At 39.8% G+C, this 13,996-nt stretch overlaps 1 protein-coding gene across 2 annotated transcripts in view; it reads left to right on the forward strand.

Annotated features, from left to right (window-relative positions):
• Nucleotides 1-13,996, forward strand: part of LOC122625460 (G protein-coupled receptor kinase 1) — a 133,313-nt gene that overhangs the window by 96,336 nt on the left and 22,981 nt on the right. For both annotated transcript variants that reach the window (XM_043805544.1, XM_043805543.1), the window contains 2 exons: nt 946-1,046; nt 1,417-1,635. In XM_043805544.1, the coding sequence (XP_043661479.1) occupies nt 946-1,046; nt 1,417-1,635 (320 nt within the window). The remainder of the gene's footprint in view (nt 1-945; nt 1,047-1,416; nt 1,636-13,996) is intronic.

Here is a 13,996-nt window from a genome sequence, read left to right on the forward strand (position 1 = left end):
TGGGCGTGGCAAAAAGTTTTTAGGCAAACCGATAGAAATTTACAAGACTAATACAAAAATGAAAAAATATCAAAACATTTTTCAAAAGTGAGGGCGTAGCAGCTTTGGGCGGTTTGTGAGCGTTAGAGTGGGCGTGGCAAAAAGTTTTTTGGCAAATCGTTAGAAATTTACAAGACTAAAACAAAAATGAAAAAATATCAAAACATTTTTCAAAAGTGTGGGCGTGGCAGTTTTGGGCGGTTTGTGGGCGTTAGAGTGGGCGTGGCAACATGAATCGACAAACTTGCGCTGCGTCTATGTCTCTGGAGTCTGTATGCTTAATCTCAACTTTCTACCTGACTTTCTATCTCAACTTTCTAGTTCCTGAGATCTCGACGTTGATACGGACAGACAGACGGACAGTCGGACGGACAGACGGACGGACAGACGGACATGGCCAGATCGACTCGGCTATTGATCCTGATCAAGAATATATATACTTTATATGGTCGGAAATGCTTCCTTCTGCCTGTTACATACTTTTCAACGAATCTAGTATACCCTCTTACTCTACGAATAACGGGTATAAAAATCCAAAAAGGATTTTAAAGACGTGGGCGTGATAGCTTTTATGCGGTTTGTGGGTGTTAGACTGAGTGTGGCCAAAAGACACATAATAAAATTAAAATCTACTGCTTAATTCCAACTTTCTAGCTTTTATAGTTTCCGAAGTCTTGACGTTCATACGGACGACTCGGCTAGTGATCCTGATCATGAATATGTAGACTGTTACGGGAAGGGTATATAAACTTCAAATTTTCGAGTATATACATACATTTTTTAAATTAACTTTTTTCGAAAATTTTGTATAAGGATATTACCAAAAAGAACAAAAAACCAAAAGATTTTAAGCACCTGTATACTTTAAATTTTTTTATAAAAATAGATAAACTCTTTTTTTTGCAGAACGTAGAACTTCCGGAATCGTTTTCTTTGGAACTTAAGAATTTGTTGGAAATGTTACTTCAAAGGGACGTCTCTAAACGGCTTGGGTGCATGGGAAACGGGTGAGATAACACTGTGTAACAGGATAAACTTACATTGTCGTAACCCAAAAAGATTGCTGATACAATGCGCAATACATTACATTACCAATATAGGCACGAAAATTGGTCCTCAAGCAATTCTTACTAGATATTGGACCTAAAATTGAAAAAAAATTAGTTTTATCTAATTCAAAAATTTTGTACTTACCCACCGTTTTGGAATTTTTGATTAGAATCCATTATTATGACCACATTTGGAGTAAGCGTATTGTAGTCCACCAATTTCGTATGGGTTCCATCAAAATTACATTATTATTCAATAAAAGTTAAATTTTCCAACGCAGTGTACTAATATATATTCTCTTTTGTGCCCTAATTTTCGCTCTTTTAGCGCGGATGAAGTAAAAATGCACAATTTTTTCTGTGGAATTGATTGGCACCAAGTTTACTTACAAAAATATACTCCACCTTTAGTACCCCCTAGGGGAGAAGTAAATGCCGCAGATGCCTTTGATATTGGATCGTTTGATGAGGAAGATACCAAGGGCATAAAACTAAATGACGCCGATCAAGATCTTTATAAAATGTTTTCGTTGACCATATCTGAAAGGTAAGATTTTAATCGATAGTTTATGTATATTGAATGACCTTTTTATTGAAAGAGTGCTGAAGTAGCGCCAGGAAGTAGTGTTTGGATAAGTTTGCGGGAAGGTAGATAAGTAATAATAAAACACATATGGGTAAATCTCTGATGTCGCACGCGACATTTGTACGCATTCAAACGAAAATAAACATATACCAAGACTTAATTTTAATTTTAAATCATTTAAAACGTATAGCTCTTGGTAAAAAACATTCCAAGCTTCAAAGCGAACGGTCGTGTTTTTTTTTCTGCGCTCCGAATTTATTTTTGTTTTGCTAAATCCAGCGGTGGAATTTAACAAATTATTTTATAATTCAATTTCATAATCTGTACTAGTTAAAGTGCCGTTCGTTTCGCGAGTGAATCTTTTGTGATATGTGCATTATTTTAATAAATTAATTCGATCTGTTCTCTTTCTGTCTTTGCGTTTTGTTTACTCTCTTTTTCGTGCGTTGTCCGTAGTGCTGTTGTTTTTGTACTTAACTGCACGGTGCACCCGCTCTCTCGCTCTCCCACACAAAATCTTAAAGTGCACACTGCGCTCTTGCGGTACATTTTCTGATTTTGTCTTTTGGTACAGTGGTCAAAACCCAATTAAACATGGAAACCAATGTTGTCTGCTTCCATAACAAATGCCGTCAGGTAATAAAGCCTGATCAGTCAAAAATGACCTGTTGGCTATGTGATAGAATGGTGCACACTAAGTGCGCTGGTTTTAACGGCCGAACAAGTGATGACCTAGCTAAAGGCCCTAATCTAAAATACTGTTGTGATACTTGCCTAGGAGTTGCGAATGAAATGCAACTCTTTATGCGCCAAACTAAAGGTGGCTTGAAAGGACTGATCAGCAGTTTTGGCGTGGCTAGAGATAGTTTTCGTCGAGCTGATGATCTTCTTTCTGCGCTTGATTCACAATTTAATAGCCTCAAACTATTAGAAGAATCTCCAAAGCGCAAGAAAGCCGCTGGTGGTAGGCTGCCTAAGGGGAATGCCCCGCAACCTTCGGCGAGTGATCAACAGGACTCCACAGCTGATCAGTTGACGATCGCAGCAAACCCTCAAATGTTGCTTAGATCGGCAGCTAAAAAAGATTCGGTGCAATCCGATCAATCGGTTGTGGAGGGAGTCCAGCCTGGGATTGCTACAGATTCCGCTATGTCCGCACTGGTTTCTCAACCGGTGATTCCACCCGTCCCGAATTGTTTACCACCACAAAGGAATATTGAGTCCGGACTACCGGCACAAGTTGGCACTTCAGAAATACAACCTGCAGTGCCAAAACCCCTCTCGGTGGTTCCACTAAAGAAACAAATTTTTGTTTCTCGGCTTTCCCCTGATCAAACATCATCTGATGTACTGTCTTATATACAAGACAAAACAAAAGCCGACAACATAAAAGTGGAAAAATTTAACTTTTCTTATGCTAGGGACATCTCATCTTTCAAGATAACTGTCCCAAATGAGCTATTCTCAACCATATTTCTGTGATTTTTGGCCGAAAAGTATGATTGTGAAAGAGTTTGAAGCTAAGATTAAAAATAGGATAAAAAGGCCCGTGGGAATTAAACTTCCCACAAGTGGCCAGATCACTGCCCCATCCTCCTCTACTACTTCTACTTCTTTATCTTCAAAAAACTAAAATCTAGTCTCACTATCTGTTATCCAAATGTAAGAGGCTTGTGTAGTAAGCTAACTAATTTGTATTCTAATAGTCTTTCCTTTGCATCCCATGTTATTGTGTTTACAGAGACTTGGTTAAAACCGGAGATACTTAACTCCGAAGTTCTCCCAGGTATGTACACAGTATACAGGCATGATCGTCCCTCCAGGCGGGGAGGTGGAGTCCTAATTGCTGTTAGGTCTACCCTCACGTCAGAGGAGGTACTTTTTGACGAGAACATAGAATTCTTATGCGTAAAGCTGTCATTTTCTGATAGCTATGTTTATATTACGTGCTCGTACATTCCGCCGTCTTCTGAATTTCCTGAATATATTAACCATTTGTCCGCTATCCAATCCGTTACAAACAGACTGTCCGATAGGGACCAACTAGTTGTCCTAGGTGACTTTAATATACCAGGCACTAAGTGGTCCACAGAGGAACAGTCAAATATTCTCCTGCCTATAGCACAGCATGACTTTATTGACGGCTTGCTTGACATATCGTTGTCGCAAGTTAATTATATTCAAAATTCTCTTGGTCGTTTATTGGATCTATGTTTTGTTTCAAGTCCTGAAAGTGTGTTTCTGACTAGAGTAGCACCTCTTAGTCAACCAGAAGATCCATACCATCCAACTTTCGAGGTGACAATTGACACAGGTACCGTAATAAAAGAGAGGCCAGAAAAGTCAACCAAACGAATTCATTGTTTTCGTAAGGCAAACTTTCAGAGGTTAAATCTTTTTATATCTGGCTTTAATTGGTCCGATCTATATTCTTGCAACATAATGGCCGATGCCATAGATATTTTTTATACTGCAATTAAATCATTTTTCAACTCTTGTGTTCCGATGTACTATCCGTCTACTTCTAACAAACCACCTTGGTTTAATAAAGAGTTGACACACCTAAGAAATGTTAAGTCCAGACTTTATATAAAATTTAAAAATACCGGTTCTCAATCTATATTTTCTAAATATGTAAGTGCTCGGTTAAATTTTACCGTGCTTAATGCTCAGTGTTATAAGAATTATTTAAACCGTTGTAAGTTCCAGTTCGCACAGGATCCCAAACAGTTTTATAATTTCGTTAACACTAAGCGTAAAACAACTAGTTACCCTTCCTCGCTATTTTTTGAAAATACTTCGGTAACATCGGATCGGGCAATAGCCGATCTATTTGCCAAGTTTTTTCAAACCACATATTCTACGTTACCTCATTCCGAACGACCTTACTCTTACGCGGTATCAAAGTCAAATTTAATATTCTGTCCCACTTTAAACGAAAGCTCACTGCTTTATGATCTTCTGCGAGTTAAGCCTGTCTATTCGCCAGGTCCCGACGGAATTCCTGGCTGTGTGCTTAGATTCTGTGCGGAAGCCTTGTGCAAACCTCTACTAAAACTGTTTAACTTATCTCTAGAATCTACACAGTTTCCCCAAATATGGAAGGAGTCCTTTGTGATCCCTCTCCATAAAAAAGGTAGCAAATCGGATGCAAGCAATTACAGAGGAATCTCCAAATTGTCTGCTATCCCTAAGCTTTTTGAAAACGTTATCACTCCTCATTTGCAGCACCTTTGTAGGTCAATTATTTCACCATGTCAGCATGGTTTCATGAAACGCAGATCAACAACTACTAACCTTCTGGAGCTAACCTCCTTCGTAGTACAGGGTTTCAAAAATAATCTTCAAACAGATGTCATTTATACGGATTTTAGTAAAGCATTCGACTCTGTTAATCATTCACATTTAATAAAAAAAACTTGATTTATTAGGTTTCCCTGTTGATCTCCTAAATTGGATTCTAAGTTATCTGAATGGCAGGACGCAACGGGTCCTCTTTAAAAATTCTCTTTCTTGTATTCTCCGAGTCACATCCGGCGTCCCACAAGGGAGCCACCTAGGTCCGCTCCTTTTTACCTTATTTATTAACGACCTTCCCTTAATAATAAATCATTCGCGTGTACTAATGTACGCTGATGATGTAAAATTATGCTTGCAATATAAGGACATTTCTCGCCATTTGGACTTACAATCCGATCTAGATTGCTTTCAAACATGGTGCCGTGATAACGTATTAAACTTAAATGGCTCTAAGTGTAAAGTTATGACCTTTTGTCGTGCCAACTCAATGCACGCAACTTACACTTTAAGTGGGTGCTCTTTGGACAGAATAACACATGTTGATGCTCTTGGAGTTGTTCTGGACCCTAATCTTAAATTTTCAGACCATATTTCGTCTATTGTCAATAAGGCCAGGGGTGTGCTTGGTTTTATAAAACGGTGGTCAAAGGAATTTGATGATCCTTACATGACCAAAACCTTATTTATTTCTCTAGTCCGTCCGATCCTCGAGTATGGATCACCTGTTTGGAGTCCACAATATGAAGTTTACTCGGACCGCATTGAATCGGTTCAAAAGAACTTCTTACTTTTTGCTTTACGGCGCCTTAATTGGGGTGCAAACCGTAGATTACCTCCTTATTCGAGTAGATTAATGTTAATTAACTTACCCTCCTTAGCTAACCGTAGAACGATGCTTGGAACAGTTTTTATTTTTAACCTTATTTGTGGTGAAGTGGATAGTCCCGACTTGGTTAGTCGGCTAAACTTCACTGTTCCAAGCAGATTTACTAGAAATTACGTACCTTTAATTTTAAATCAGTGTAGATCTAACTATGAGTTGCATGATCCCTACAGAGTATTATGTTCTGACTATAATAGATTCTATCCTATTATCTCTAATTCTGACTCTCTGCCGTTTTTAAAGCGATCAATACTAACATACTTAACGAATTCTTAGATATTACTACTAGCATACATATATTTCCTCGTCCTTTACTGTCTTCTATATCGCGTCTATCTTCCCGCGATTCGAGCCGTACGATACACGGCAGCGCCCCTCGGTCGGTTGGGCGGGAGGTGTGGCCGTGGGATTCGCGCGTTGAAAAAAAAAAAAAAAAAAGCACTATAATTGGTGTTAAGGTCGATTTCGGACAATTGTTCGTTTTCAAGATAATTACAAAAATGTAAGATGTAACTAGTTCAAGCACTGATTTCAGCGAAACTTGATGAAAGATTAATTCAATTAATTTTAATGTATTATATATAAATTCATCATAATAAAAGAATTGAGTTGACTTAAATATATTAAGTAGTTTTTTTTTTATTGAATTTTTATCACTGTCGCACGCGACATTTTCTTCCATCATATTTATAACCGTTACTCGTAGAGTAAAAGGGTGTACTAGATTCGTTGAAAAGTATGTAACCGGCAGAAGGAAGCGTTTCCGACCATATAAAGTATATATATTCTTGATCAGGATCAATAGTCGAGACGATCTGGCCATGTCCGTCTGTCCGTCCGTCTGTCCGTCCGTATGAACGTCGAGATCTCAGGAACTACAAAAGGTAGAAAGTTCAGATAGCTCTTGGTAAGCACTATAATTGGTGTTAAGGTCGATTTCGGACAATTGTTCGTTCTCAAGATAATTACAAAAATGTAAGATGTAACTAGTTCAAGCACTGATTTCAGCGAAACTTAATGAAAGATTAATTCAATTAATTTTAATGTATTATATATCAATTCATCCTAATAAAAGAATTGAGTTGACTTAAATATATTAAGTAGTTTTTTTTTTTTATTGAATTTTTATCACTGTCGCACGCGACATTTTCTTCCATCATATTTATAACCGTTACACGTAGAGTAAAAGGGTGTACTAGATTCGTTGAAAAGTATGTAACAGGCAGAAGGAAGCGTTTCCGACCATATAAAGTATATATATTCTTGATCAGGATCAATAGCTGAGACGATCTGGCCATGTCCGTCTGTCCGTCCGTATGAACGTCGAGATCTCAGGAACTACAAAAGGTAGAAAGTTCAGATTAAGCATTCACACTCCAGAGACATAGAAGCAGCGCAAGTTTTGTCGATTCATGTTGCCACCGCCCACAAACCGACCAAAACTGCCGCGCCCACATTTTTTAAAAAGGTTTTGATATATTCTCTTTTTTGTATTAGTCTTGTAAATTTCTATCGATTTGCTAAAAAACGTTTTGCCACGCCCACTCTAACGCCCACAAACCGCCCAAAGCTGCCACTCCCACATTTTTATACCCGTTACTCATAGAGAAAAAGGGTATACTAGATTCGTTGAAAAGTATGTAACAGGCAGAAAGAAGCGTTTCCGACCACTTAAAGTATATATATTCTTGATCAGGATTAATAGCCGAGTCGATTTGGCCATGTCCGTCTGTCCGTCCGTCTGTCTGTCCGTCTGTCTGTCCGTCTGTCCGTCTGTCTGTCCATCCGTATGAACGTCGAGATCTCAGGAACTATAAAAGCTAGAAAGTTGAGAATATGCATACAAACTCCAGAGACATAGACGCAGCGCAAGTTTGTCGATTCATGTTGCCACGCCCACTCTAACGCCCACAAACCGCCTAAAACTACCACGCCCACACTTTTGAAAAAGGTTTTGATATTTTTTAATTTTTGTATTTGTCTTGTAAATTTCTATCGATTTGCCAAAAAACTTTTTGCCACGCCCACTCTAACGCCCACAAACCGCCAAAAACTGTCAGTGTTGAAGACTCTCCTGCGCACTTTCACCATCTGAGTAACGGGTATCAGATAGTCGGGGAACTCGACTATAGCGTTCTCTCTTGTTAAAAAATGTTTTGATATTTATACCCGTTACTCGTAGAGTAAAAGGGTATACTAGATTCGTTGAAAAGTATGTAACAGGCAGAAGGAAGCGTTTCCGACCATATAAAGTATATATATTCTTGATCAGGATCAGTAGCCGAGTCGATCTGGCCATGTCCGTCTGTCCGTCCGTCTGTCCGTATGAACGTCGAGATCTCAGGAACTACAAAAGCTAGAAAGTTGAGATTAAACATACGGACTCCAGAGACATAGACGCAGCGCAAGTTTGTTGATTCATGTTGCCACGCCCACTCTAACGCCCACAAACCGCATAAAACTGCCACGCCCACACTTTTGAAAAATATGTTGATATTTTTTCATTTTTGTATTAGACTTGTAAATTTCTATCGATTTGCCAAAAAACTTTTTGCGACGCCCACTCTAACGCCCACAAACCGAAAAAAACTGTCAGTGTTGAAGACTCCTTCGCACTTTCACTAGCTGAGTAACGGGTATCAGATAGTCGGGGAACTCGACTATAGCGTTCTCTCTTGTTAAAAAATGTTTTGATATTTATACCCGTTACTCGTAGAGTAAAAGGGTATACTAGATTCGTTGAAAAGTATGTAACAGGCAGAAGAAAGTGTTTCCGACCATATAAAGTATATATATTCTTGATCAGGATCAATAGCCGAGTTGATCTGGCCATGTCCGTCCGTCTGTCCGTCCGTATGGACGTCGAGATCTCAGGAACTACAAAAGTTAGAATGTTGAGATAAAGCATACAGACTCCAGAGACATAGACGCAGCGCAAGTTTGTCGATTCATGTTGCCACGCCCACTCTAACGCCCACAAACCGCCTAAAACTACCACGCCCACACTTTTGAAAAATGTTTCGATATTTTTTCATTTTTGTATTTGTCTGGTAAATTTCTAACGATTTGCTAAAAAAGTTTTTGCCACGCCCACAAAACCGCCAAAAACTGTATGTGCTGAAGACTCGCCTTCGCACTTCCACTAGCTGAGTAACGGGTATCAGATAGTCGGGGAACTCGACTATAGCGTTCTCTCTTGTTTTGTATTAATCTTGTAAATTTAACTCTATTTGCAAAAAATTTTTTTGCAACGCCTACTCTAACGCCCACAAAAACGGTCAGTGTGGAAATTTCTCTTAGCACTTTCACTAGCTGAGTAACGGGTATTAGATAGTCGGGGAACTCGACTTTAGCGATCTCTCTTGCTTTTAATATAAACGGGAGTTCTCTCTGCTAATCTCAATGTTAGTTTATAAAAATTTTTACTCCGTTACTTTCGTCTCTAAGCCAAATACGTCACTGTATTTGGCGCATAGTTAGGTAAGCATTACTTTGAATTGCTCAGAAAATTGACGTGTTTTTGTTTCGCCCGGCGGGTGCCTGGAGGACTCAGTCGTTAGTTATTTGAGTAAGTGTACGACAGCAATTCATAGCCCAAGTGTCTAAGTCCCAGAACAACGAAAGGATAGCGGAAACGAGGCCGTCGAGCAAACCCATCTAGGTACGTCCGCACCAGCTTGAGGAAAGGTATTTTTCACTGCGTTAGTGGAAACTCAATAGGCGTCTGGCGGGACCGGCCGGAAAAGAGCAAGGGTCAGAAAGTTGCGGCTAGCACGTATTTCGCCTTGAGAGTCCACCACCCGTGCACCCTAGTCTGGAAACAGTAACGTTTTCCTAGCTCAACGGGCCACCTCCTCGGCACCAAGTCGCATGGCAGCGGTAGTACCTGGGGAAGCAAGCACCACCCAAGCGGACCAATAAAATCAGTTCGTTACAACTTTATTATACTATTGTTCATAATTTTCTAACACATCGCTTGACTAAGTAAAGATACTTATAAATTTTAACTTAAATTTGCAAAATAAATTTTCTTCAAATGTTAGTTTGGCGGGATAATCCTTCACAATCTTTTTTAGAGTACACTTTCTTCTGACTAAACCCAACAATTTTGATATCGACTATACATTTTGTCAGACATATGCTTAGTAGAATATCCTTTAATGCCTGTTGTCCCTGTTTTTTTTTTATTAAAATTAGGATTGCCCAACTCCCTGTTCTTCAAAACATGTGGGTAGGGAGAAAGAAAAAATTTAGTATATGTTACACAAATATTATGAAAACCTTATTCTTTCTTCTTCTGGCTGCTAGTTCGTTACAAATTTGCTATGCACTTGACACGTCAATTATATAATATGTTGGAGAATAAGGGCCATGTTGATCCGCCATTATTTCTTTCTTTCTTATTTTCCTTTACAGGGCAGCGAGTCGCATTGATATTTGTTTCAAATAGTTCTGCTGTTCTCGACGGAGGTCAACTACGTTTCCTTTGTTATTTCTTTATCTTTGATCTTCCTTTATTTTCATAATCGATTATACTGAGAAACTTACTATTGATAATTAAATCTAGTAATACAAAATAATTCTCCGACATGACCTTTCTGACTAGGTAAGAACACGACCTCGTGTTGCTTAATTTCATAATTAATTTGGCGGGATAATCGTTTATAATCTTCTCTGGAGCACACGCTCTTTTCCGCACAGCCCCAACAATTTGAATATCGACCATACCTTTCTTCAGACATTGGCTTAGTAGGCTATCCTTGAACATAACATTTGGAGTACGGGCTGTTTTCTACTTAAGCTCAATCCTCTGACTACCAAATGCCAAGTCATCAAATGTCAGCTTAGCAGGCTGTCCACATAGATGTTGTAATACAATGCACCTTTTTGCATAAAGTCGACCATTTGGATACCAATTCGCTCATATTACAGTATAGGATTCTTTTTCCACATTTTAACCTCTCTTGCCCCTGTCAAGTTCTTCTATTAGCTTACAAGTTTATTTCTCATTGGGCAAACTGGTACACTATCATGTGGATATTTATAACATATATTCGCTTAGTAGTTAAGTATTTTAAAATCTAACGATCTCTATCTAGGAATTTTAATATGGTGCTTTATAACTGAGTCTAGTTATACCCGTTACTCGTAGAGTAAAAGGGTATACTAGATTCGTTGAAAAGTATGTAACAGGCAGAAGAAAGTGTTTCCGACCATATAAAGTATATATATTCTTGATCAGGATCAATAGCCGAGTTGATCTGGCCATGTCCGTCCGTCTGTCCGTCCGTATGGACGTCGAGATCTCAGGAACTACAAAAGTTAGAATGTTGAGATAAAGCATACAGACTCCAGAGACATAGACGCAGCGCAAGTTTGTCGATTCATGTTGCCACGCCCACTCTAACGCCCACAAACCGCCCAAAACTGCCACGCCCACACGATAGTTTGCCATTTGCCACGTAGGTAAACTTCTGTTCCGTTGTCCACCGTGACCCTGGCTGGCCGGTCATTGATGATGATGATTCCCTCGTCCACGCGGGTAAGCGGGTGTAGGTCGCTTGGTTGCGACTCGCAATGCGCTATGACGCCTGTGTGAGCTTTCCGTTGATAGTTGGCAAAAGGTAGCCCCCGGTGTTGGGGTGCAGTTTTTGATTTTATGGACTTCTTCTCCACACTTTGCTACCATGTTGTCGGTTATCCGCAGCATAACTCCTTTGCAAGCTACTGGGAAAATAGTGACCTTCTTACAAGATAATTTTATTTTGGGGAATTTGATAATAAAGTGTATCATGTTAGAGGATTGTAGTATTTTTACAGACGATGCGGACATAAGATCCCCTATGGGGGTATCTGTGCGTTCTTTCAACCAAACTGATTTTAAGTCTGCATGATCTAGGATATTTGGACTGACAATATTGTTTTTCGCCAGTGTTACAGCCAACATTAAATTCTGTAACTCCATCATTAGTATTCTATTCCTAGCCAGCAGTGTCTCATATAAATGGCCGGTGTCAATTTGTGTATTTTTATGTGTTTGCAAGATTTGATTTACAGTTATTGTTAATTGGTTGATTCGACTTTGTATTCTAGTATTAATTTTGATTTGCCTATTGTTTGACTGTGTCAACTGCCACTCTGTGAATCTAATTCTTTCTAGATCGCCGGCATCCGGCGTCCCCGCTACTACCTTTAGCATTGAGCCCAGAAAATCTAAACTCCTTGCGATTCTGTGGTGGACTTTTAACGAATCCAGCGTGTCCCGAAGGTGCGAGGTATCCACTTCTAGCAATTTCCTCATATGAGACTGTGGAAACATCTCGTTCATGCTGCTTGTTTCTTCTATTACGCGCATGTATTCCGAAAGATTTGCCGAGTGGGTCACATACGCGAGCTCCTCCCACACCAGGATCTCTCCATCTATGATGGGGATATACCTTGCTTGTGAATAGTTAGTGATGTGCGCTGACACCAATGACAGTGAAAGGAGGATGAAAATTCTGCACCTGTGGAAATGTATTCTTTTAGTCGCTTTTTCTTGTTCGCTGAGGTTTATCCCATCACCAATTAATTTTATAATAAACTAAAACATCGTGCCTTTGGCAACGGACTTAATGTCTACTAAATGGAAGTTTGCCAAACGGCTGATGATAGGTAGTAATAATAAAAAATTTAAAATTAAGCGAGAGAGTCATTTTAAGTTGTCTTTGTGGACCACCCTCCCTTCAATGAGGACCGTGGTCCCCAGGTCTGCCTGTATGGCTTTTTCCTCACACAAGGGAGTGAGTTTATTGCCGAGCCTTCTATTAGTTTTGACCAAAACCTTTTCGCCCACTTCGAAGACTCTGTTTTGTCGAGAAGCATTCTCTCGAGACCTTAGCGCGTCTTGGGCATTCTTAATTTTGTCAGCAATCCGTTCTTGTGTGTCGTCCGTGCATTCTTGTATTGCGTCGACTGGCCTCTTATCGATGACCGAATGGATTGACTTGTTATATCTGGTAGTGGCTAACAAGATTATTTCCACAGTATCACTTATGCCCTTGTCGATTTTTAGGCACCTGGCGAGCTCTAGTAGAGTGCTGTGAAAACGTTCCACTTGCCCGTTTGAGACACTGTGAAGGGGTGGCGCATTCGTGATGCTGACGCCAAATTTCGATGCGAATTTCGAAAACTTGTCGATGCAAGTGAGGAAATACTTTTTATCCGTTGAGAAAATGTCTATGTGTAGCATTTCTCCTACATGAGAGGGAATCGGTGACTCGCCAATCTCTTGTTTCTTCGGATGCCTATCATATTTAGCTTTCGCGCACGTTTTGCAGTTTTGGACAATTTCATTGGCCAGTTTGGCCATTTTTGGGAAGTAGTACTCTGTGAGAACCTGCTTCACATTTTCTTGGGCCGACCGGTGGGCCCTATTGTGTTCTGCTAATATGACTTCCCTTCTTTCTTCGACCCCAAAAATGTCTGTAACACGGTTTTTGCAGTGCCAGAATTTTGTAGTCGGGAATCTCCGGACTAAGTCGTCCTGCACCGTTGCTAGCGTGTGCAAATCGCAATGGAGGGCGTTTACGCCCTTGGGGACTATTGCATCCGCAAGGTCATCGAGTAATGACTTCTTGTCGGTGAAGTTGATCGAATGTCGTTTCTTATTTTTAAAGAGAACGAAAGAGCGTTTTAGCGGAAAGCGGGCCTCTTCTAGAATTAGTTGGTTCTGGAAGCAATTTAGGGGCTTATCCGTTGTTTCTATGGTGTGAGTGAGGGAAATCTCACTGTGAATGGTCGCAACGCATGATTCTGCATCCTGTTCTTCTATGGCGTTAATTTGCTGCCTAGACAGGGCATCAGCAACCAAATTTTCTTTTCCCGGTTTATAGACTACCTTCGCACCCGTTTCCTCGATGCGACCCTTCCACCTTTTAATTTTCGCGTTAGGGTTAGAATCTGATACCGAGAATGACAATGGCTGATGGTCAGTGAAGATAGTTATATCTTTCACCGCATATAAATAGTGTCGCAGCTTGGCCAACGCCCAAACGATGGCTAATAATTCCCTTTCATTTGTGGCGTAGTTTATTTCCCTATCCTTTAATGTCCTCGAGATCATTGTAATAGGACGGTTCTCTTGTGAAAGCACTGCTC

Source organism: Drosophila teissieri, unplaced genomic scaffold, assembly GCF_016746235.2.
Source record: "Drosophila teissieri strain GT53w unplaced genomic scaffold, Prin_Dtei_1.1 Segkk10_quiver_pilon_scaf, whole genome shotgun sequence".
Taxonomy (NCBI): Eukaryota; Metazoa; Arthropoda; class Insecta; order Diptera; family Drosophilidae; genus Drosophila; species Drosophila teissieri.